The sequence below is a fragment of the Echinops telfairi genome, unplaced genomic scaffold (genome assembly GCF_000313985.2).
Source record: "Echinops telfairi isolate 266 unplaced genomic scaffold, ASM31398v2 ScPeMD7_7457;HRSCAF=8495, whole genome shotgun sequence".
NCBI classification, from domain to species: domain Eukaryota; kingdom Metazoa; phylum Chordata; class Mammalia; order Afrosoricida; family Tenrecidae; genus Echinops; species Echinops telfairi.
Window position 1 is genome coordinate 46,601,295 of NW_022111357.1, and position 23,483 is coordinate 46,624,777.

The 23,483-nt window shown below is 60.8% G+C and overlaps 3 protein-coding genes across 6 annotated transcripts; 1 reads left to right on the top strand and 2 right to left on the bottom strand.

Annotated features, from left to right (window-relative positions):
* Window positions 1-125: 125 nt before the first annotated feature.
* GTPBP3 (GTP binding protein 3, mitochondrial) lies at window positions 126-3,227 on the bottom strand. Of its 3 annotated transcripts, XM_004697795.2 has the most exons (9): window positions 3,150-3,227; window positions 2,562-2,809; window positions 2,356-2,442; window positions 2,053-2,255; window positions 1,827-1,899; window positions 1,593-1,736; window positions 1,327-1,492; window positions 784-1,062; window positions 126-649 (listed from the first exon to the last, which is right to left on the bottom strand). In XM_004697795.2, the coding sequence occupies exons 1-9, from the start codon at window positions 3,200-3,202 to the stop codon at window positions 424-426; spliced, it is 1,479 nt and encodes a 492-aa protein (XP_004697852.1). In that variant the 5' UTR covers window positions 3,203-3,227; the 3' UTR covers window positions 126-423. The 3 variants fall into 3 exon arrangements, with proteins under 3 accessions (XP_004697852.1, XP_045155018.1, XP_004697851.1); XM_045299083.1 differs by having other exon boundaries at window positions 784-1,492; XM_004697794.2 differs by having other exon boundaries at window positions 1,593-1,899.
* A 4,704-nt stretch (window positions 3,228-7,931) lies between these two features.
* ANO8 (anoctamin 8) lies at window positions 7,932-17,100 on the top strand. The gene is made up of 18 exons (XM_004697793.2): window positions 7,932-8,037; window positions 8,751-8,861; window positions 8,947-9,079; window positions 9,168-9,306; window positions 9,595-9,691; window positions 10,391-10,507; window positions 10,579-10,706; window positions 10,800-10,961; window positions 11,137-11,289; window positions 11,449-11,575; window positions 11,701-11,756; window positions 11,839-11,913; window positions 12,528-13,334; window positions 13,771-13,962; window positions 14,067-14,198; window positions 14,304-14,414; window positions 15,151-15,823; window positions 16,489-17,100. Exons 1-18 carry the CDS (start codon window positions 7,932-7,934, stop codon window positions 16,857-16,859), a joined length of 3,690 nt encoding a protein of 1,229 aa, XP_004697850.1. The 3' UTR covers window positions 16,860-17,100.
* Window positions 17,101-18,587: 1,487 nt separating this feature from the next.
* Window positions 18,588-23,477, bottom strand: DDA1 (DET1 and DDB1 associated 1). 2 transcript variants are annotated; one of them, XM_045298828.1, is made up of 5 exons: window positions 23,039-23,477; window positions 20,792-20,872; window positions 20,497-20,548; window positions 19,780-19,841; window positions 18,588-19,321 (listed from the first exon to the last, which is right to left on the bottom strand). In XM_045298828.1, the coding sequence occupies exons 1-5, from the start codon at window positions 23,177-23,179 to the stop codon at window positions 19,211-19,213; spliced, it is 447 nt and encodes a 148-aa protein (XP_045154763.1). In that variant the 5' UTR covers window positions 23,180-23,477; the 3' UTR covers window positions 18,588-19,210. The 2 variants fall into 2 exon arrangements, with proteins under 2 accessions (XP_045154763.1, XP_045154764.1); XM_045298829.1 differs by having other exon boundaries at window positions 22,750-23,477.
* Between the last annotated feature and the right edge of the window lie 6 nt (window positions 23,478-23,483).

Consider the following 23,483-nt stretch of genomic DNA (forward strand, 5'->3'; position numbering starts at 1 on the left):
AGGGATCAGATTTGGGCTGAGCCTGGCCATGATCTGCCCCCAAGTTGGACCGGTTCCAACGCTACTCCCAACCCGCTGACACTTAGGTGCCTTTGGTATTTTCCAAATAAACGAAAAACACGAAGCAAAGAAAACTCTGAGCTTCTTCCTCCACTCCTACTCTGGCAGCCGTTTGGTGCCCCCAGGGAACCTCCATACAGAACCCTCAGCTAGTCCCTGCCAGGACATCAGGCTGGCTGCAGCGTAGTTACCACCAGCAACATGGAGCTCATTACCTAGGAAGGTCAGCGGTTTCAATGCCCGTTTGCAGATGGAGCTTTCCCCTGGACGAAGGAGCATTCCATCATTGGCCACGCTTCCCAGACCTCGAGGCTCCTAGGAGTCCACTCAGCGTGGGCCTGAGTCTCTGGTCTCCTCTGGCCCTCACTTGCCCACACAGAAGTCCCGGAAGATGATATTCAGGACTTCTTCAGTGCCTCCTCCTCCGGTGAGGTGGGCCAGGTGTCCCCGGGCTACCCGCAGAGCCTCGGCTGCCAGGGCCAGGTCGCTTGCCTCCTTGTAGTGACCAAGGGCCTCCAGGCAGCCCTGCAGGTGATGCCGATGCCGGGCGCGAGTCAGGAGAGGTGGGCCTGCAGACGGGTCCCCGCACCTGGGAGAGACAGAAGGCGGGTCACGCTCCACCTTCCAGACTAACAGGGGTAGGTGTTACCTATGTCATAGAGAAACCGAGGCTGACCACACAGCCCCCCCTCTGAGGTCTGGGATGCCGCGAGGGGGACTCACACTGCAGCCAGCTCCTGCCTCAGTGCTTCCAGGAGGCCATCCAGCCCCTGTCTGCTCAGACAGGACAGCAGCAGATGCGGGGGCAGGTCAGGATAGGGCGCCAGGCCCTGCCGGGGCAGAAGGTCCAACTTGTTCAGTACAAGGAGGAGGCGCTGGCCGCTCCCAGCAGGACTCTGGGCTCCCATGGGAGTCACAACTGTGTCCAGGAAGTTGCGACTGGAGGGTGAGCCCAGGTCAGAGGCGTCCAGGACGGCCAGAACGAGGTCGGCTTGCTCCAGCCTGAGGAAGCAGGAAAAAACACCTGGGTCCACGCCCTGAAGGGCACGGGTGGCCAGGCATGAGAAGGAGGGGCGGGCCCAGGCAGAGGCATAACTGAGAGTGCCCAAATCACCCCAAAACTCCCATCTGAAGGAAGGAAGCTTCTCATTCAGGAAAAACGGAAAATAAACCCAACAGAAGGAAAAGGTCGGGGAAAGAGCTGGCCCCGCCCACGGTCTGGCCCTGCCCATAGTCTGGGCCTGTCCATGGTCTGGCCCTGCCCACCTGGCCCAGGCACGCCGCACCCCTTCTTGTTCCACGGGTCCCACGCCCTCACGCAGCCCGGCCGTGTCACTCAGCAGTGCAGGGAACCCGGCCAGGTCCACGGGGGTCTCCAGCACATCACGGGTGGTCCCCGGCTCTGGGGACACGATAGATACGGGCTTCCGGCCTAGGAGGGTGGACAGAGGAGGTGTGGGTGTGGGGCTGTCCATTCCTGGGCAGTCTTGGTGCACGCCACCCCGCGGCTCCAGGCTCCACCTCCCACGCACTGAGCAAGTTCACCAGGCTGCTCTTGCCGGCGTTGGGAGGTCCTGCAACAACCACGTGCGCCCCGGAGCGCAGCCGCTGCCCACGGCGAGCATCCCGGAGATGGGCGGCCAGGGCCGCCTCCAGCCCACGCACTGCGATGTCGGCTGCGTGGAGGTAGAGGAACAGGAGTGAGGGGGGTCGATCGGAGGAGTACGATGCGGGGTCCACAGCACCCACACTCTGACTGGCCCCACCTCGCTCCAGAACGTCTTCCTCCAGGTTGTCATCCTCCCCGAAGTCGATATAGGCCTCCACGTGGGCCAGAGCCTGGGGAAAGAGTGGGTTAGCCCCCAGGGCCTTCCCCCCACCTCTTCCTCAGCTGCCCGACAGCAGGCTCTCAGACAGGGGAAGGGTCGGTGGGAGTTCACACAGGGAATGGGCGGGAGACCCTGCCCTCTTCTCCAGCACCCCCACACGCACCCTAGTGAGGGTCTCGGCCCAGTCTTGGCACAGGCGGCCCAGCTCCCCGTCCAGCTGTCGCAGGGCCTGGCGCCGCTGCGCCTCAGTCTCCGCGTGGATCAGGTCAGCCAGTCCCTCCACTTCGGTCAGGCTCAGCTTGCCGTGGGCGAACGCCCGCCTGGTGAACTCGCCCGCCTCAGCTGGCCGAAGCCCGGGCACACCACCTGGAGGGGAGGCCACGGTGCTGAGCCCTGGGTCAGGGGGGACAGGCCCCACCGAGGCCCACAGACAAGCCTGGTCTCAAACGGATGGCTGCAGACTCACTGAGGGCCTGCAGGACCCCGCTCACCACCGCGGGGCCACCGTGCACGTGGAACTCAGCGCAGTCCTCGCCGGTGAAGCTTTGGGGACCTAGATGGCAGAGAGGTGGCAGTCCAGAGCAGCCACAGCCTGGGCACACACCTGGGCAGGGTGGGGTGGGGTGGGGTGGGATAGGGAACTACAGGGCTTCGGGAGCTGGGGCTCCTCACCTGGGAACCATAGCACTAGAGCACGGTCCAGAGGCTCCCCGGAGCACGGGTCTCTGAGCAGCCGCAGGCGGGCGCTACGAGCCGGGGGCAGGTCCCGGGCCGCCGTGAGACTCCGGAGGGCGGGGCCGCTGGCCGGGCCGCTGGCCCGAATCACAGCGACGCCGCAGCGGCCTTGGCCCGAGCTCAGCGCAAAGATGGTGACGCCGGTGCCAGGGCCCAGGGTGCCACTGGCCTGGCGCCAACACGGTCTGGGACAAGAGAGCAGTGGTCAGTGCACGGATGGCAGAAAGGTGGAGAGCTCGCAGCTGGGGGGCTATCTGGAGGGACCGGGTGCTCTGCGGCTGGTGGGTGCAGATTGGACAGTCTGAGGCCGGAGTCTGACCTGATTGGGTCTCTGACCCAGAAGGTGACCCAGATGTGGGCTCTGCCGTAGGAAGTGAACAGACTGGGGCTTGGACAGCTGGGAAGGGCACTAACAGCGACTCTGCTGCAGGGAATTGGACCCCCGGATGTCAAGGGCGAGCTCGATACCTAGGCAACCTCCCCCTGTTGTTATACATCCCCTCCGAGGTCCCTCACCATCCCCACCTGCGAAGCCCATGTGTCGCCCGAGCCGTCAAGGTCCACAGACCCCGCCACATGGATTCACAAACTGCTTCCCGACCTGCCTGCCCGCCCTGCCGGCGCTCCTGCGCAGCTTCAAGTCCGGGCGGGAGGTCCCGCCTCCCTCGCGGCGTGATTGCCTGAGCGCTCCCCGACTCTCAGCTACTATTGGGCTTCTCTGGAGAGACCCCGCCTACTCAATACAGATCTTCGTTCCTATTGGTTGGTTCAAGCCGCACCATGGGCGGGAGTGCAGCGAAATGGCGTTCCCCGGCTACAGGAGACACTGGTTTTAGGGTCCTAGCCCAGCCTGGATCCGAAACACAGGAAACGAGGGGGAGGGGGTCAGGGACGGGCAGAGCACCCGGCGGTGAAAACAATGGCGAGGCAGGGGGTCTTATTTTCCCGCGGGCTATTCCGTAACCTTGGACGAGGCTAGGAGCTATGTGTGGTCCAGAGAGAGGGAGCCCCCACCTCTCGGCAGGAACCCTGCGTTGCTCACGGAAATGGAGGGTTCAGGCTCCTCCGGAGGCAGCTCAGAAGAAAGGCCTGGCGACCTCCTACTGAAAGATCAGCTGTTGGGAAACCCTGTGGGGCACAGTTCTAATTAGAAACGCAAAAAAAAAAAGAAACGCACTGGGTGCCTATGAGTCAGAATCGACTTGAAGGCAATGGATTTGCTTTGGGTTTTTACTGTAATTTGAGATCCCAAGCTCACAGCATCTCACAGCCTGGCCCAGGGGACATTGTGCTAGAACATCTGAGTAAATCCCTACCTGATTTTCTCTAAAACGTCCAGCCTTCTTACCACCCAAGCCTTTCCTCTGCAGTTCCCTGTCCTCCCAGCCTAGCTCTAGTGGCTGCTCCTCCCGGAAGCCCTCCTGAGCCCCCAGCATGGCCCTCTCTGAGTTTCCCTGACCCTCTCTCTGTCCCAGCCCTAACCCTGCAATGTTGTGGGTATCCGCGTTGCCTCTGGCTCACCCAAGGCCAGCAAGAGGAGTCCTGAATATTACTTTCAGGTTAACCTAGGACAGCGCCTGCAGCTCGCAATAAAGTGCTGAATGGGAGGTTCCAGGCACTGGACTGGGCGGGGCCTTCTAAGGCTTCTGCGCCCAGTCAATTCTGTGGTTTTAGAAGAACTGAGCCGGCAGGCAGCTCAACTATGTTTGCGGACTCGCTGCTTCCTAGTTGTTCTACTTGTCACAAGTGTACTTCAAACGTCTACTGTGTGCCAAACATGGAGAACCAGACAAGACCCTGTCTTGGCTGAGTTTCCAGTCTGATATTGATGGAGGCTGCTCTCTGCTTGGTGGGGAGGCTGGGTGGGAGGGATGTAGAGTCTCCAGGCAAAATAGGTGAGGCATTGGGCTACTGAACCATAAGGTCAGTGGTTCAAATCCACCACCTGCTTGCTCCTCAGTAGAAAAATGAGGCTGTCTGCTCCCATAAAGGTTTACAATCTTGGAAACCCTATATAGGGTCATTATGAGTCAGAATCAACTTGACGGTGAGTTTGGGGTTATTTCTTTAATTGGGATCATGCCAAGGATATGCATAAAGAAAGCCAAAGGCATTAAGAAAGACCATCTCTCCTTTTCTCCGCCAACCTGCATGCCATTGCCTCCTCTTCTCCCTTGGCCATGTCTTCTCCTAAGACTTTCAGGATCAAGAGATTCCTGACCAAGAAACAAAGGCTGGAATCACACACCGCCCCTCCCCAGTGGATTCACTGGAAAACTGGTCATAAGATCAGGAACAACTCCAAGAGAAGGTGTTGGAGAAGAACCTGGCAGACTGGGTCTCTCGGGAGTCGGCCGTGTGATGGCAGGCAGCCTTCTTTGAGGGGCCCTAGCGTTCTGTCCTGCTGAGTTTAAAACCTGCCACCATCTGATCAATTGACCTTGTATTGACACATGTCTGGTTTCTTTCTCGGTGTTTATGCTTCTGCATCCAGAGGTTAACAATGAACAAATATCCGAAGGCTTTGGTTTGGGGTGGGGGTGGGTGGAGACAGAGAGAAGGGAAACACAGACTGGATGTCTGAAGAGACGCTGACACTTTAGTGTAGCTAAAGCAGACGGAAGCAATGATGGCGTGAAAGTGCTGGCCAGATGCGTTCAGAGGGCAGTTTGAGGAGACAGTATTAAAATGAAAGGGGCAAAGACCTAGATAGAGGTAGCAAACCGAAAGGGAAGAACGTGCTCAGCCGGGCTCAAGCTGAAGGAACCGAAGAAAGAGATTCAAGCTTTGAATTACAGTATTGAAGGATTCTATGGTCAAGATATTGAACGACATGGGGGGTAGGGGGGAGTGGTGATTAAAAGAACATGGGAAGAATGCACCAAAAGAGCTGGTGCTGGTTGCAAAGGAAACATTTCAAGAGGTAGCATAAAATCAGGCACTGATGGTGGAAAGGAGAAATCTCAGTTGCGCTGAAGGCATTTGTGAAGAAGGTTCCAGGAATTGATGGGCTACCAATTAAGGTGTTTCAACAAATGACTGCCACGTGACAAGCACTCTCTAGTCTGTGCCAAAAAAATGGGAAAAGGCAATTACAAGGCCAGCGGACTGGAAGAGATCCATATGTCTGTCCATTCCACAGCAAGGTGACTTAATAGATGTGGAAAGTATCCAGCACTATATTACTCTGGGTAAACCTGCTGCACAAGACCCCTTTAAAGTGTTGAAAAGCAAAATAAATAAATAAAGTGTTAAATAGCAAGGGTAGTTTGAGGACAAAGGTGACACGGGACCCACCAGCGTTTCCCTCTGTTATTCTGGGTTCCCCGTGAGTTGGAACGGGCTTGATGACCTGTCAACATCCTTACTATCACCTGAGAGCTTTGCTGAAGATCACTCAACAAGTGTTGCAGCAGAACATCTACACGGAACCGTCAGAAACAAGAATCCTCACAACCAGATCGACAGATGCGCCGTGATAGATGCCGGAAAAAACGGAAGTCGTGAACAATCTCATCTGAGGAGGCTCCACACATCAATGCCTGTGGACGCAGCAATGAGGATGTCAGAAGACCTATTGTTTGGGGCCAATCTGCCACAGGAGACCTCTTCAAAGTGCTAAAGTGCAAAGGTATGACCTTTAAATGTCACGCTTTGATTGGCACACAATTCACAAGTCATAGGACTCAGTGGTCCCATCATCTTCGCCACAATCCCTTTTAGAGAGAAATCAGAATTGGGGAAACATTTTCCAACGTGGTTAACGTTGAGGACCACGGTGTGCCTGACCCAAGCCCCGGTCGTTTCAACCGTCTCCTGTGTGAAAGCTGAACCGTGAAGAAGGAAGGTGGAAGGATCGATGCGTTTGAATGATTACGTTGGCAGACAATATTAACTATACCACAGACCGCTAAAAGGATAAATAAATCTGTCCTGGAAGCCTCACCAGAATGCTTCTTGCCAGTGAGGGTGGTGAGACTATGTCTCACACACTTGGACCTGTTACCTGGAGAAAGACATCATGCGCGGAAAAAGGTCAATGTGAAAGGGAAGACCTCGAGGTCATGGATTGACACCGCAGCGGCAACAATGGGCTCAAACGTGGCAGCCCTTGGGGAGAGGTGCCGCGCTATGTTCCGCTGTGTGAAGCACGGCGATGGGTTGGAGCAGACTCGAGGACAACGTAAAAAAGACCGGCGCCCTGGTAGCATCATCGTTACGCCCTCAGCAACCTTCAAGGTTGGAGGTTCGATTCCGCCAGCGGCTTTACAGGAGACCTGTGTTAACAGTCTGCTTCCGCAGCAAATCGCAGCCTTGGGACCCCTCGGGGATGCTTCTAGTCTGCCTCATTGTGTTGCTGTGAGTTCCAATGGACCTGGCGAGGTGTTTGGCTCTCAACAAATCCGGGTCTCCGAGCGGTGAAACGGGATGGTTTGCACCTGGCCCAGAGAACCTCAGAAATAGGATCTGGTGATCAGCTCCAAACAGGTCACACCCTTGAAAAACGCCGCTGAGCACAGTTCTATCCTATACGCACACGAATCACCGCGAATTGGAATTCACTTGACAGCTATGAATAGCAACCTAGACATGCCTTTATGTGAAATTCAAATGCAAGCGGAAGACCCCTATTTTTATGTGCTCTGACGACTCGGGCCGGGGGTCCTCTCGGAGGCGGTTATATGCTGAAGGAAGAGAGAGGGGTGTCCAAGCGCTGCGGGGGTCGCCGGCAGCCCGAAGCCTGCCTTGCTGGAATTACATTCGCAAGCCTGCTAAGGTAGCTGTCCCTAAGGTCAGGAGCTGGCTTGGCCCCACCTCTGCATACCAGGCTTAGTTCCCTCCCACGTCCTCCCCTAGCCAAATCACACATATCCCAGATACCAAACCGCGCCTTCGGGTTTACAGTTGGGGAAACTGAGGCTGCAAGGCGCAGATTCCAGGCCCTGGCGCCTAGAATGCGGTGTGGGCGGGGAACAAGGAAGACAATACACATTCCGTGCGGGCGGGGACTTGAACCAGGGAGCGCAGTGGGCGGGCCAGACGGGAAACCGAAAAAGCCAGGCGGGCGGGGACGAGAACCACAGAGGGAGGCGGGCGGGACGCGCTCGGAGTTGAGCGAGAGAATCGCGGTTCGGCGCGGTCGGGGACGAGAAACAGCTCTCGGGCGCGCGAGGACGGCGGCAGGCGCGGGCGGGCACGGCCTTTGTCTCCTCCTCCGGCACGCTCGGCGGCGGCACCGGCCCCATGAGCCTGCGGCCCCCCGGCGCTCGGGCCGCCCGCAGCCGCTGACCGGTCCCTGCCCTCTCCATGGCCGAGGCCACCCCTGCCGCCGGGGCCACGTCCCTGGAGGGCGAGCGCGGCAAGAGGCCCCCACCTGAGGGCGAGCCTGCAGCCTCGGCGTCCGGGGTGCTGGGTATGTGCGTGACAACGGAACCCCAATAGGGTTGGCAGGTGCCTGGGGTGCGCGCGGCAACCAGACCCGGGTGGGAGGTGGAAGCTAGGGTCAGCTGTCCCTGGCCTGGAGTCTGGCCGAGGGACAGGGGCGCCGGCCCCTCCCGGCACTGCGGCTGCGGGCCCGGCGGGTGGGGCTGGACCCGTACAGCTGGTGGTGGTAGTGGGGTCCGTGTGGAGACCTCGACACGCCCCACCCTCCCTCCAAGACTGGTGTCTGAGCCCCTCTACCTTCTATGGTACCCGTTCAGCCCGGCAGGGAAGCGCTTGAGAAATCCTCCCCGCAGAGGACACACACTAGTCTTGGGTTCGAATCCCAGCTGGGCTGTGTGACCTTGGGCAAGTGGCTTAGCCGCACTGGGCCTCAGTTTCTCACCTGTGAAATGGGGGTAAGGACTGCACCAGCACGGATGTAAGGCAGCAAAGCGATCTGGGTAGCTAGTGAGCGCCCCAAGATTGTGGTTTGGAGGCGGGGCCAGGCCGGAGAATGAGTAGGGTTTCTAAGGAGGACCTGGGGGAAGGGTGACCGGTCCGAGGCTGGTGTAAAAGGTTTACAGGAGAAGCCAAGGCCTTGAATATGAGCTGAGAGTGCTGGGGAGCCCTGGTGGGTGGGTGGGTGAGCAAGGCCAAGTTCAGTCTGGAGTGGCCTGACCCGGCATCCTGCCCACTCTTCAGATAAGCTTTTTGGGAAGAGGCTCCTGCAGGCAGGGCGCTACCTGGTGTCCCACAAGGCCTGGATGAAGACGGTGCCTACGGAGAACTGCGACGTCCTCATGACTTTCCCAGGTACCTGCGCTGGACGGTGCCCACACGGGGTGAGCTCGGGCAAGAGTCTGTGGCAAGAGCCATCAGTCCCTGTGCCCCTTGGCAGACACAACCGATGATCACACCCTGCTGTGGCTGCTGAACCACATCCGCGTGGGCATCCCAGAGCTCATCGTGCAAGTCCGCCACCACCGCCGCACGCGTGCCTATGCCTTCTTCGTCACTGCCACCTATGAGAGGCAAGTCCCCAGGGCCCTGCCTTTCCGCGTGCCAAGTGTACAAGGGGGGGGGCTTCAAATAAGCCCGCCTCCATTGTCCTCTGCGCAGCCTACTCCGAGGGGCGGACGAGCTTGGGCTGCGCAAGGCGGTGAAGGCCGAATTCGGTGGAGGCACGCGCGGCTTCTCCTGCGAGGAGGACTTCATCTACGAGAATGTCGAAAGTGAACTGCGCTTCTTCACCTCCCAGGTGCGGCTGGCCCCTGTTCCCACGGCTGGGTTCCTCACTCCTGTGTTCGGTTCATGGCCATAGGCCCTCACCCATGGTCTAGTCTCCTACTCATGTCCCTGGTCCCTGCGATGTCTGCAGCCCATCACCACCCTCACCCTACATCCCCTCACCCACCTGCCCAGCCCCCTCTGTGTCCTTCTTCCCTGTCCCTTACCACCCACCCCTCTGTGTCTATCACCCCTCATGCGGGCGTCGCATCCCGTCCCTGGGCTGCTGTCCCTGAGGCTCACGCACTCTTCCCCCCAGGAGCGCCAGAGCATCATCCGCTTCTGGTTGCAGAACCTTCGCGCCAAGCAGGGCGAGGCACTGCACAATGTGCGCTTTCTGGAGGACCAGCCAATCAGTGAGCAGGACGGGGCCAGTTCTCCAATTCCAGGGGGGGTTGGGGCGGGCTCTTAGAGCAGCAGCCTATCCATGCACGAGAGTGGGTCCTAGTGAGCCTTTATCCTGAGAGGGGCGGGGTCTTGGTGGAAAGGTGGAGCTTGTTCCTTGGAGGCGTGGCCAGCGGAACCTTTTGTGGGCCCCAGAGGAGGCAGGGTAGGACCAAAGACAGCAGTCTGGGTGGCGTGTCAGGGAGTTGGGATGGGAAAATTGGGCCTCAGTTTCCCTTCCAGGAGACAAACCACTTCAAGCACACCTTCTGATGTTAACTTTGTACCCCACCGACTGAGGTCTTTGAAAATGGTTTACTTAGAACCGTGGTTTCCCCAGTGAGCCCTGGTCATGTGGTGGTTTTGGGTTGGCTGTTAACCAAAGGTCCGTGGTTTGAAATGTAAGTCCGCATGGACTCGATGGCATTGAGTTTGAGTTTGGTAGTTCCCCAGCAGGACGCCCCCTCCCCGAGAAGTCCTCCTCCCTCCTTCACCAGCCTCTGCAGCCCCCCAATTCTATAGGAAACCCAGAGATAGTCCGTCCCAGGCCTCGGCAGTCTGAGAACAGGCGAAAAGCTGTGACTCAGGTCTCATCCAAGCAGGGTCGGGGTTGGGGGAGGTGGGGGGCAGGTGCATGGTGAGGGGTGTCACCGCCATCCCTCCCCCCACAGTCCCCGAGCTGGCAGCCCGAGGAATCATCCAGCAGGTGTTTCCAGTGCACGAGCAGCGCATCCTAAACCGCCTCATGAAGTCGTGGGTGCAGGCCGTGTGTGAGAACCAGCCCCTTGGTGCGTCCCAGGCGTGGGTGGTGGGTGGGTGGGGAAGTAGGCGGGACTGACCGGGGTCCTGCCCGCTGCAGATGAGATCTGCGACTACTTCGGCGTCAAGATCGCCATGTATTTCGCCTGGCTGGGCTTCTACACGTCGGCCATGGTGTACCCGGCGGTCTTCGGCTCGGTGCTGTACACGTTCACAGAGACCGATCAGGTGCGCGCCGGGGCGGTAGGCAGGGCTGGGGGCTCTATGACAGAGCCGCTGGGCTGGCTAGCCCATGTGCCAGACCCTTTGTTGCCCCTGCAGACAAGCCGAGACGTGTCCTGCGTGGTCTTCGCCCTCTTCAATGTGGTGTGGTCCACGCTGTTCCTGGAGGAGTGGAAACGGAGGGGGGCAGAGCTGGCCTACAAGTGGGGGACCCTGGACTCACCCGGGGAAGCCGTGGAGGAGCCCCGACCCCAGTTCAGGGTAAAGTCCGGTTCTGAGTTCAAGGACAAAGAAGAGATGACTACATTGGGGGCGGGGACCACAAGACCGGAGGCAGCAAGAAGGGAAACTGAGGCTGGGAGCCTGGAGGGGTGAGCTAGTGGAGGGCCTTACGCCCTCTCTTTCGCCCTCCTGCTGGCGGCCTTGCCTCCCCTAGGGTGTCCGGCGCATCAGCCCGGTGACTCGGGCTGAAGAGTTCTACTACCCACCCTGGAAGCGACTGCTCTTCCAGCTGCTCGTCAGCCTGCCGCTGTGCCTGGCCTGCCTGGCCTGTGCCTTCCTGCTCATGCTCGGCTGCTTCCAGCTGCAGGTCACTCTGGCGACCCCTGCCTAACCCTCCCCAACCCTGTGAACTCCCTGTCCAAATGCCTGGCGCCCAAGTCTAGTCCTGACCACCCTGAAACCTGCCCCTGGGTGACCTCCAGCTGGAGCCCTAACCCAAGCCATCGCGTCCCCCACTCACCCCCAGGAGCTGGTGTTGACGGTCAAGGGGCTGCCTCGCCTGGCCCGCTTCCTGCCCAAGGTCGTGCTGGCTCTGCTGGTCAGCGCCAGCGCCGAGGGCTACAAAAAACTCGCCATCTGGCTCAATGACATGGGTAGGCCCTGCTGGGGGCGGGGGACTCTCACCCTCCACCCCTACATCCCACCTTGGGGGGAAGGTACCCCCCTCCCCAGGAGGCGGAGGGGGCTGCTCTCCCTGACTCCGTCCCTTGGCCCCCAGAAAACTACCGGCTGGAGAGCGCCTACGAGAAGCACCTCATCATCAAGGTGGTCTTGGTGAGCAGGAGTCCCAGGCTGGAGGTGGTGAGTGGGCGGCAGAGGCAGGGGAGGGGCAAGGTGACGCTGTCTGTCCTTCCAGTTCCAGTTCGTCAACTCATACCTGAGCCTCTTCTACATTGGCTTCTACCTCAAGGACATGGAGCGCCTGAAAGAGGTGAGCACCAGGCCAGGTGGCGGTGGCCCCCCCTTCCAGGGGGGGGGCACCCAGGGCACAGGGGAGGGGAGGGGGCATGCGGTGGCCCGGGCCCCAGCCCCCACCCCTTCTCCATCCTTCTCTCCTCTCTGTCCGTGCGTCCTCTTGCCTGTCTCTGCCTCCATCTGTCCGTCCACCTGTCCGTCGGTCCCTCCACAGCTCCTGCTCATCCTGTCCCTGTCCCAGAGCCTCGAGCGGCAGCTGCAGGCGGTGCTGGTTCCGCTCGCGGCCCTGCAGTTCCGCCTGCTCCTCCTCTCCCTCCGGGGCCTCCTGCTAGCAGCCCGGGCCAAAGTATGGGCGGGCATCGAGAGGACCGAGCACACGGCCTGGCTGGGTTGCTGCCAGGGCTTGGTGGGATGATGGGGCAGGTGGCAGGACGTGTAACAGTCCTGGGGGTGCTCCGCTGCAAGGTTGTGCCTGGTGCGTTTGGTGCCTCCACAGGGGGCCTCGGGGCCAGGGGGGCCTGAGTGGACAGGGTGGGGCCAGCAGGCAGGTCTGTGCACATGCTGGGGGTGCCTCATCCTGCCTGTCTCCCACGTGGCTGTTCTTACCGACCCCACCCCCCACCCCCCCAGATGCTGGCCACCCTGCTCATCACCCGCCAGTTCCTCCAGAATGTGAGAGAGGTCCTGCAGCCGCACCTGTACCGGCGGCTGGGCCACGGCGAGCTGGGCCTGCAGGCTGTCTGGGAGCTGGTCCGAGCCCTGCTGGGCTTGCTGGGCCCCCGGTGCCCTGCCCCGCACCGCCTGGAACCCCAGGCTGAGGAGGGGACTGGCAGTGTGGGGGGCCGCCGCTGCCTTCGTGGGGGCTGTGGGGCACCTGAGGAGGAGGAGGAGGCCACGGTGGAGCGGCGGCCAGCTGGGGAAGGTGGGGAGGAGGGAGATGGGCTGCCGGGGGGCCAGGAGGAGGTGGAGGACGAGGAGGAAGAGGAAGAGGAAGACGAGGAGGAGGAGGAGGAAGGGGAGGAAGACAGCCTCCTGGACTGCGGGCTACGACTGAAGAAAGTCAGCTTTGCTGAACGGGCCATCAGACGGCGCGGGGGCCCAAGCCCCGAGGCCCTGCTAGAGGAGGGCAGCCCCACCATGGTGGAGAAGGGGCTGGAGCCCGGGGTATTCACACTGGCCGAGGACGATGATGAAGCTGAGGCCGAGGAGGCCCCTGGCAGCCCGGAGCAGGAGCCGGCCACCGTGCTGCTACGCCGGGCAGGGGGCGAGGGCCGAGACCAGGGCCCCAATGGTGGCCCAGAAGCTGAGCCGGGCCCAGGTGACTCTGCCCACCGGCCACGGCGGCAGAACCGGGCCTCCTGGATCGACCCGCCTGAAGAGGAGCACCCCCCCCAGCTCACACAAGCAGAGCTAGAGAGCTGCATGAAGAAGTACGAGGTGAGGAGGAGGTGCAGGCCGGGGCACAGGGTCTTCGATGACGGGGAGCAGGGATGAGCACTTCGCATGAGCGCAAAGAGAAAATAGGGCACATGGCTGGAGGCAGACATCTGGCACAGTCGGAGGGCAGTGTTGGGGCCCTGGGTGAGTGGGTCCGCAGTCTGATGGTCGAGGCAGGACCCAGTGCATGTGTGTGTGTGAGGGAGAGGGAGAGAGGGCTGAGGGTGGAGATGGTAAGTTACCAGAGCTCTTTAGGGGGCAGCTGGAAGGGGGTCTGCCTGCCCAGTTTCAAGGCCCAGTCAGATGGAGGAGATGAGGTCAGAGAGTCCATGGGGGAGAATCCAAGCCGGGGCAGGGGCATCAGCCCAGGGCTTGATGAGGAGACTATGGTCCAAGAAAGGAGGCCTGCTGAGCTGACGGCAGCCGGATGCCCCAGGACACGTTCCAGGACTACCAGGAGATGTTCGTGCAGTTTGGCTACGTCGTGCTCTTCTCCTCGGCCTTCCCGCTGGCCGCGCTCTGTGCCCTCATCAACAACCTCATTGAAATCCGCAGCGACGCCTTCAAGCTGTGCACTGGCCTGCAGCGGCCCTTCGGCCAGCGCGTGGAGAGCATCGGCCAGTGGCAGGTGGGGCGGAGGGGGTGGAGTGTGCCCGGAGGGGGCGGGGCCTGCGGACAGCTCAGAACCCGGCCTGCCTGAAGCCCCGCCTTCTTCCTCCTGCCCGCCCGCAGAAGGTGATGGAGGCCATGGGTGTCCTGGCTATCGTGGTCAACTGCTACCTGATCGGCCAGTGTGGGCAGCTGCAGCGCCTCTTCCCCTGGCTCGGCCCGGAGGCGGCCATCGTGTCCCTGGTGGTGCTGGAGGTGGGGCCAGTGGCCAGGCTGGGGCCCGAGGGCTGGGTAGGCAAGGAGGCCTTTGCATCAGCAGCTGGCATCTCTCGCTCTCTCTCTCATTTCTCTCTTGCCTAGCACTTCGCTCTGCTGCTCAAGTACCTCATCCACGTGACCATCCCTGACATCCCCGGCTGGGTAGCCGAGGAGATGGCCAAGCTTGAGTACCAGCGCCGGGAGGCTTTCAAGGTAGGTGGACTGGGCGGGACTCAGCTGTCATTTCTTACTGCCTCCCCGACTCCGCCCCCCACTCCCTGCACTCAGTGGGGCCCCTCCCCCTCGCCCCCTCTTGATGAGTGACAGAGGCAGATGGATCCTGGTGGCTGAGTCCTTGCCCCCACCCCCTGCTGTGTAAGCATGCAGCCAGCCCGGTCACAGGTATCTCAGTGACACCCAGCAATGCTGGGCCAGCACGGAGCTGGTCACCCACTGGCACCCAGTTTGGGGGCAGGGACAAGGCTGATGCTTCCAGAAGCCCAGCCTCTCCCTCTTCTCGCTGAAAGCTTGCAGGTGGGCCAAGTAGCTCACCAGTGCCACCCAGCTGAACCTGCCGCCACCAACGATGGTCCTGCAGCTGTACCACCCAACTGGGTGGCCCCCAGAGGAGACCTTTGGGCCCCAATAGCACCTCTGTCTCCTGGGCCCAAGTGAGACTCAACATTTGGTAATCCTCTCCCAGTTCCTGGCTAGTGGAGCTGGAGGCCACTAAATCTCTGTGATTTCTCCCAAACACCCAGTCTGGGTCCAGGGGTCCAGTTGGCACCCCGTAAGCGCTTGAACCTACCCTGCTTGCGCAGAAAGCATTCAGCATTATCTAGGTGCCCAACGAGCGTTTAGACTTGGCACAATCGTGCAGGGCGCAACCACGGGGGTGGGGCGCATCGGAGACCACCCTGTCCGGTAATGGCGCCCGCTCCGCCCGCAGAAGCACGAGCGCCAGGCGCAGCACCACTACCAGCAGCAGCAGCGGCGGCGGCGCGAGGAGGAGGAGCGGCAGCGGCACGCGGAGCACCACGCCAGGCGCGAGCGCGACGCCGGGGGCGGCCGGGAGGAAGCACGGCCCGAGGGCTCCGGGCTGGACCCTGCCGCAGCAGAGAAGGCCTCTGCCAAAGCCAAGGGTGGCCACGGCGCGGGCAGCCACACGGAGCGGCCCAAGCGCCCGGGCTCGCTGCTGGCGCCCAACAACGTCATGAAGCTGAAGCAGATCATCCCGCTGCAGGGCAAGTTCCTGTCCTCGGGCGCCGCCGCCGCCGCCTCGCCAGCTGGCGCGGCCACAAGCCCCACCGCCCGGCCGGCCAGCGCCCAGTCGCCCACGGGCAGCGACACCCGCCTGCCCGCCTTTCTCAGCTTCAAGTTCCTTAAGTCGCCCGAGACCCGGCGGGACCCTGAGCAGCGCAGCCACTCGCCGCCCAAAGCCTTCCACGCCGGCAAGCTTTTCCCCTTCGGCGGGGCCCGGGCCGAGGCCGGGGCCAACGGGGCGGGCGGGCAGGCCCGGCCGGAAGGCATCCCCGGCTGCAGCCGGCCCCAGCGGAGTGGGCCGGTGGACGAGGCCGCAGCGGAGGAGCCGGAAGTCACCCGGCCCGAGGAGGATGGCCCAGGTCATAAGCTTTAACTCGGGGGTGGGGATGCTGGGCTAGCTTGGAGGCTGGAGGGTGGCCGGGCCTGGGGATTGAGGAAGCCCCAGTCTGGTGCCCGCTGGGGACCCTCGAGAGCCTGGAGCCACGTGCCTGACCCTCTTCACCCCAGAGAGGGATACCAAAGCCCTGTGCGAGCACCCCTCCTGCTCCTCCCCTACTCCGAGACCCTACACCCAGCTCATTCTGGGGGCCTCGTTGGACCCCCTAGCCTCTATGCAAATCGTCTCCCTGACAGCCTTTCCTCAGAGGCAAGGCTGGGGCCACCCACCCCGGGGCTCAGGAGCTCGGTCACTGGCTGCACCCACATTTGCACCGAGCAAAGAGGCCCAGGCCTCACACCCCTAACTCCAGCCCGGCCCTACCTCCTCCCACCTCAACCCCAGCCCTTAGGAGCCCCACAGGTGGCACTGCAGCCAGCGCAAGGGACTTAGGTCAGGTGTTAGGAGGGACTTCCCCAGACTGTCCTCAGTGCCCAGAGGCAGGGGTGCTCTGTAGACACCCCCCACGGCCTCCAACCAGAAGCAATAAGGCCTTGTGCCCGTGCACCCGGGAGGGAGAGCGGGCCAGGGTCCTGGGTCCAGCGGTGCAGGCGGCACCCCCCGGAACAGCCCCTCTCGCCTCCGCAGGGACAGCGCTGGCCCCAGTGGGCGCCCCTGCCCTCCGTACTCGCCGCAGCCGGAGCCCTGCGCTGCCATCATCGCTGCCACTGCCGCTGCCCCAGGCCCCAACACCACCACCCACCAGCTGCTGGCAGTGGGACGGGCCTTGGGGGTGTGGGGGCGAGGGTGCCATTGCCGCTGCCCGCCAAGTCCCTGCCAATGCCGCGGAGTGCCCACCATGTGCCCATACTGGGCCCCTGCCTGCTCCACAACCCCTTCCAGGGGATGCCAGCTTCTACAGCCTCCCACCCCCACCCCCACCCACCTCAGAGCATTCGGAGTCGCCAGCACCCAGCCCGAGCCCCCAGGCTGTGTGCTGGCCCAGTGGCTGGCACTAACCTGCTTGCCTGCCATGCTCATATGCAATACCCCAGTGCTGGCTGCACCCTCGGAGGGCCGGGGCCACCCAGTCTGCCGTTGTCCTTTCGACCGGGAGAGGGATGAAAGGACACCCACAAACCAACAGAACACACACACACACACACATACACAATAGGCACTTATTTATTTGTTTTTAATTTATTTTGTCATATTTTTGTAAAACGGCAGAAATGCAATAAAAAGTCTATTTCAACAGTGCCCAGGGTCAGTGCCGTGGAAGGGGCTGGGGCGGCAGTCCCTTCCCCTCAGGCACCAGGCCCTGCTTCAGCCCTGCCCTGGAACTGGGACTCAGGGCCACAAATAGAAAGTTTGAGGCCACTGCTAAATGCTAGGCGGCCCAGATTTGGGGGCTGGCCTCAGCCTTGGGGCCCCCAGAGCAGCTGCAGGGCCTTTAGGAATGGCTTCAGCCCTCCAAACAATGAGGCCATTTGGGGGCAAGGAGGCCAGGGTCCTCTGGTTGTGTGTGTGTGTGGGGGGGGGGGCGGGATATCTGGAAGAGGTGGCACTTCCTGGCACACTGCTTCCCTGGGTCACCCTCTGGGACTCCAGGACAGTGGGGAAAACAATGGGTGTGGAGTCAGAAGGCACCAGGTGGGATAGAGGGACAAAGTGACAGGGGCCCCTGGGGCAGACAGACTCCACTCCCCCCACTCAGTATCCTGAGAACAGTAACATGGCCAACGATCCTCACTGCTCTCTGAAAGTGGGCTTGTCCACACTAGGTGGCAAAGGGTTGCCAGCCCATTGTCCAGGGCTGGGATAGACGGAGGCCTGTGGAGAGGCGAATGCAGCCGGGCAAAGGCACAGAATATGGGAGGCAGAGGTGAGGGCCACAGGAGGGGCGGTGGGGCGGAATTGGCTCCCTGCAGAGAGGCCGAGGTGGGCACACACACACACTGGCGGTGCCAGGCAGCTGAGGAAGGGCAGGGGTAGCTGGCTCCTCTTGTAGCAGCAAGGCTGCTGGGGTCAGAGCCCAGGGAGGGGGCCTCGGCCATCTTGGCTGCTGGCTCCCTCACTCTGGGCAAACCCTAGAGGAGCTGCAGGTGGGATAGCAGGAACGACACCACACCTAGGTGTGAAGGGAGCCAGTGAGGACGGCAGCTAGGCAGCTCAGCCTCAGGGCACCTGGGACCACCCCTACCCAAGAGCTTACAGTGCAGGCCCCTCCTAGGCTGGGCCCACTGCCCCCACCCGTGCTTAGCTCCCCCACTGCAGTCACACTGGGAGGCACCTCCTTCACAGGGTCTGGGGTCTGAATGCTCCCCACCCTCCACCCAGCCCTTTGTCCACGTCCATTATAGCCATTACAGGGGCTGGCCTCTTCTCTGACCCAGGGGGCAAGGGATAAATGCCATTTACAAGCACCACACCATGGGGAGCCAGCAGGGTCCTGAGACTCCAGGCTCTGTATGGGTGCACACACAGGCATGCCCAGTCATCTGAGGCCACCCTGCTCAGCAATGTCCTGGGAGCAGTGTCCAGTCACAGCTTTGTCCTCAGCAGCGTGGACTGTGTCCAGGGGGCACATGGGCAGGTAAGGTAGAGGGGCAAGTCTGGCAGGTCTTGGTTCTCAGCAAGGCAGCCGAACGAAGCAGGGCTGTAGGAAGAGTCCAGCTGGTCCCTGGCCCGCTCGAGGGTCCCCTCTGGCTCCTGGTGGCCACTGGACGCCACCCAAAGACCCAAGGTTGAACAGGAAAGATCCTTTTATTGGGGTAGACACTGCGCATGAACTACTCCATGATAAAATGAGTGTGAAGAACATACCAGCAGGGCCTCCTCGGCCCCCCACTCAGGTTCAGGAGGCCTGCTCTGCCCCCCAACTCAGGCTCAGAGGGAGGCCTGCTCTGGTCTTGGAGGAGTTCCTCATGGGATGCTGGGGCGAACGCATCATAAAGGCCTGGGTTGTTGGCGCATGGGTAGGTGGGACAGTAAGGCTACTGCTTGGGTGTCTCTGGGAGCCAGGAAACAGGGAACCCCCAGCCCCCACCCTCCTGGCCACACTCTCATTTATGAGGAAGAGAACTGGGGCGAGGGGGCACGCGAAGGGAGGGGGCAGCTAACAGTTGTGGTTTGTCTTGTTTAAAAAGCATCTACCGACATCACGCTACAGGGTCTGAAGTCCTCTTTAACCATCGGTGGGAACACTTTACAACATAAATAAAAACTCGAGGAAAATAAATACATCAGCTCCTAGAAGAGTGGGCGCAGTGTGGACGGCGTGGGGTGGGCGGGCGGGCAGGTAGGGCGGGCGCAGATGCACGACGCAGGGCAGACACGACAGGAGGCTTGGAGGAGGGCAGTGAGAGTCTTAAGTGTCCTCGTGCATGTCCTGGCTGTCGGTCCGGGCGATCTTGCGGGGGGGAGCTGAGCTCTCGCCCTCCAGGTCCACTTGCTCCTGATCTCGCTTCTTGGCAGCGTTCTGGGAGGGGGCGGGGTGGGGAGGCAGGAGGAGGATCTATGAGCTGTGAGCCCTGGTGCCTGCTCCAGAAGCAAATGGAGAACTGGGTGCTGTTGGGCTCAAGGGGCCAGGCCGGGGGGCTGGGCTAGCAGTAAGCAGGCAAACTTTCCCCTAGACCTGACCGCTCCCTGGGTTGTTGTGTCATGAGAAGGCAGGGACCAGACTGTCTCCAAGGGCCATTAAACAGGCTCACTTGGAGGCCACCACCCCACATGCGCAGTCAGATTAAACACCGGCTCACCACACCGAAGAGAATTGGAACTCCAGTCCAATTCTGGAGCCTTCTGACTGACACCCCGCCTGGGAGCTGGGTCAACTCAGCACAGCTCTTCCTACTCCCCAAGCCTCCAGCGAGCTCCTCTTCAGCTCTCAGGCCCCGCCCCCACCCCACCCCCGTCCCCCCCAATCCCAAGCCTCACCTTTTTGTCCCATTGCTGATGCAAGTAGCGCAGGAGGATATTGGTCTTCTCGGTCACAATGACTGAGGGGGAGAGGGAAGGGCAGGAGAGGTGGTGAGTGAGCAGCCAAGGGGCACCCTGCACTGACCCTGCTCTGCTAGCCCTCCCAGGATGGGCTCTTGGCAAGGGTGGCAGACCCTTCACAGCTGATGAGGACCCAGCTCTCTGCAGGTGCATCCCTGCCCAAGGTGGCCTTCCCGGAGATCCAGCCAAGTTGCCACCACAGGGCCAACCACCAGTGTTGAAGTGGGTCCCCTCCCTGCGTGGGAAGCAGGCGCATGCCGCAAGGGCCTTCATCCAGAGAGCCACTTGGAGATCCTAACACCCGCCCAGTAGGAATACAGGACTTGGATTCAAAGCCCACACCACTGTCCCACGGTCATCTAGCCCTCCTGTCCAGCATGACAGCACCTGCCACCCAAAGAAGATGCCCAGAATGAGCGATGCTGCTTCCTGGGTGCAGAGCTGGCTCAGGGGATACTGTGCACAAGAGGCAACAGGCTAGAGTCGGTAGAGAGACTACATGTACCCCATGGGACTGGGCCTGACCCAGGCCTGGGGAGACCAACCTTTCAGTCACCTGTCTTGGTCCCTTGCCCACAAGATGCAGCCACGCCAGGGACCCAGACATCCAGGGCCCCCTGCCCCCCAGCCCTCACCCCAGACAGAGCCACTTACTTTGCTCAGATGGGTACTCCCGAGTCGGCAGGTACACTGAGGGGCGTCGGTTCTGTGGGAGAGCAAGAAGAGTCGATAAGAAACTGGGTCCCCACACTGCACACAAGGTAGGCAGCCCAGTGCATTGTCCAGAGAGGCTGAGCTAGCAGAGAGGCCTTCCTGTCGGGCAGTCCATGCAGGTAGTGGGTGGGTGGGTAGGTGTAGAAGTATGTGTGTGTGTGCGTGTGCGTGTGCGTGGGTCCCGAATAAGCCTGCCTCCCACCGGGCAGCCCCTAACCCCAGCAGCCCCACTCACCGAAGCTTTGCACACAGAGTCAGCATGGAATCGGCTAAAATTGCTTTTGTTGTAGACGGGCAATCCTTTCAGAAAATCGGCCTAGGAGACACCGTAAAAGGTGAGTCAAGGCCAGCCATCTCTCCAGGTGGCTCTGGTTGGAGGTCCCCAAGTGGAGGCCTCAGATAGCCTCTCCCACTGGTCCTCGCCATAGCCTGTGACCCCATGAGAGGCGAGGACCCCAAGGCTCAGGGAGGGCGGACCACTTGCCTGCAGTCACACAATGAGTTCACAACAAGAGGAGGACAGACCCAGGGGAGGAATGCACTTGGCACACAGGACTGACTAAGTGGAGGGGCCCCTGGTCACCCTCAGCGCAGCCACACAGTAAGCTGTGTCCCTAACACAAGGAACCAGGCTGTTCCCCATCTTCCACAAAGACTTGCCTACCTCTAAAGCTGTGCCAACTGTTAAATCTAGATGGCCCAAAGGCTGGTGGGTTTTGCCCCACCATCAGGGCAAGCCTCAGACTAAGAGGGACCTGGCTCGGAAAAGCCCAACTCTGCATTTGGCATGAGAGCTTACTGACCCGTCACCAGGTATGCGCATTCAAAGCCACCTCTGGGAAACTGAGGCAGGTGAGATGGGGGCTGGGACCTTGGAGAGGTAGGGGCTTTGGGTCAGCGTGGGAGGGCTGTGTCTCTGTGGGGTCTACTTTATGTCCTGCTTTAGGGACTTCCCGAATACCTAACCAAACAGGGGCTGAGCTCAACAAGGCAAGAGCTGGTATCACTCAACATAAAGACAGGTAAGCGAAGGCAACACAGTCACTTGTCATTGGTCACCTGCTTGGAAGCCTGGTTGCTCCCAATGTGTGACTGGCCAGTGTTTGTTTCCCTGCCTGCAAATGGCTACAGAGCCCCGTAGACTGAGTCAACACTCAGGCTCAGCTAAAGGAGGGCCCAGTACCCTTGGGGGTGCACCTCTGCCCTGAAGCCCAGGGAGAAGCAAAGAACACCAGTTCCATGGGGTGAGTGGAGGACACCCACTCTTACCCGGGGGCTGGCGGGACTCCAGGCAGCCTAGCCTTGGATGCCACAGTTGTGTGGACCGTCCCTGCCACCATGCAGGTCGCCCCCTGCCCACAGCCAGCCCAAGGCCAGCAGTCATGCCTCTCCATCATAGGATACCAGCCCCAGCTCAGCCTGGGATGACGGGAGTGGGCAGGGCTTCACCTAGTCAGCACATTCTTCTGGGGCCCTGCCCATGTAGCACATGGCTGGGGAGCCCCCTGGGTGGGGCCCGACGCAGGCCAGAGAACGGCAGAGATGAGTGCAAATGGTCTTGAGGATGTGGTCCAACCTCTGGGTCAGAAGCTGAGACCTGAAGGGGAGACCCTGCCCCAGGCCGCTCAGAGCCCTGTCCAGTGCCCTAGGACCTAACCCAAACTCTAACACAGCTAGACCTTGTTGGCTTTTCAGTCCCAACATTGACATTGACACTTTCAAAAATGGCCCTTTCTCCCCAAGGGGACCATCCCCAGCTAGCCCCAACCCCAATTCAAAACACTCAAATTATGTTCTACCCTTTCCCTCTCCCGACACCTCAAGAACCACAGCCACAGTGGCTCACACTGTGTGGTCACCTGCAGACTTGTCTCCTCCTTACCTGGCACCTCCTATGGGTGGAGGGCAGAGCAGGGCTGACTCAACTCCAGACTCCTGGCTGTTTGACCAGGGCAAAGACCTTCCCATTCATTGGCTGCCCCAATGAAACAGGGCCTACCCCCTCTCTTCCCCAGGACTGATCGGTTTCCAGGTCAAGTGACGGGCAGAGTCGGAGTTTGTGTGGGCTAAACTGGAGAACCAGGCCCCAGGACAAAGGGGCTCCTCCCTGCAGACAGTCCACGCCCAGACATCAGCTCCTGCCTGTCCCTGGGCACCAGAACATCTATGCACAGCCCCAGCCCAGCCACCCACCATGGACCTCGTCAGAGTGCGATGAGACCCAAAGGTGGACCAAAGAGGAAGGGCGTGGGTGCCCTCAGTCAGGTGGGGCTGTGCTGCGGTGACATCAGAGGAGCACTCCAGACAGGAGAGGCAGGAGGTATAAAGGCCCTGGGGTGGCCAGGACTTGGCAGGTAGTGTGGCTGGAAAGGGGGGATGAGGTCACAAAGGTGGCAGGGGCTAGGCCACTCAGGGCTACATGGGCACAGCAGGGAGTTGGGGTTGCATCCAAGCAAAAAGCTCCCACCAGCAAGTGCATCACCTGATTTACGCGAAGCATGACTGCGGGGGCGGAGCGGGCATCCAGATACCTGGGGTGACTCAAATAGTTCACCACTATTAATGGAAAGGCCAGTTGTCTCAACCCACTCGGAGGTACCCCAAAACAGGCCTCTGTTTCCATAAAGTTACAGACTTAAAAACCCCAAGGGAGTTGCATGAGCCAAAATTGACTTAACAGCAACTAACAAGGGTGGGCCGGAGACAAGGAGGGTGGCTGGAGTAGGCAGCCTGGTGGGAGTGGGGGCCCTGCTGGACTGGGGTGGGGTAAGGACATGGGTGGATTCAGGAAGCAATGCCACCAAACCCTCTGAAGAACTGGGGGAGCAACGGGGAAATGGCTTAGGCTTGGAAAGCCCCCTTATTCCCATTTCCTCTTCTGCCTGCCCCCCACCATACTGGGATGGGGGCAGTGCTGGATAGGGGGG

Bases quoted from the DNA above. Each gene is read 5' to 3' on its own strand.
- GTPBP3 (XM_045299083.1), bottom strand. From the start codon at position 3,202: ATGTGGCGGGGTCTGTGGACCTTGACGGCTCGGGCGACACATGGGCTT. The intron at 2,443-2,561 runs GTGAGGAGCCCC...TCTGCCATCTAG, and splicing joins TCTAGTGCTATGGTTCCCAG to GTCCCCAAAGCTTCACCGGC. The intron at 1,900-2,052 runs GTGCGTGTGGGG...CTCTTTCCCCAG, and splicing joins GGGCCGAGACCCTCACTAGG to GCTCTGGCCCACGTGGAGGC.
- ANO8 (XM_004697793.2), top strand. From the start codon at position 7,932: ATGGCCGAGGCCACCCCTGCCGCCGGGGCCACGTCCCTGGAGGGCGAG. The intron at 9,307-9,594 runs GTGCGGCTGGCC...TCTTCCCCCCAG, and splicing joins TGCGCTTCTTCACCTCCCAG to GAGCGCCAGAGCATCATCCG. The intron at 10,508-10,578 runs GTGCGTCCCAGG...TGCCCGCTGCAG, and splicing joins GTGTGAGAACCAGCCCCTTG to ATGAGATCTGCGACTACTTC.
- DDA1 (XM_045298828.1), bottom strand. From the start codon at position 23,179: ATGGAAACAGAGGCCTGTTTTGGGGTACCTCCGAGTGGGTTGAGACAA. The intron at 20,873-23,038 runs GTGATGCACTTG...GGTGTCTCCTAG, and splicing joins TCATGCTTCGCGTAAATCAG to GCCGATTTTCTGAAAGGATT. The intron at 19,322-19,779 runs GTGAGGCTTGGG...GCCCCCTCCCAG, and splicing joins ATCAGCAATGGGACAAAAAG to AACGCTGCCAAGAAGCGAGA.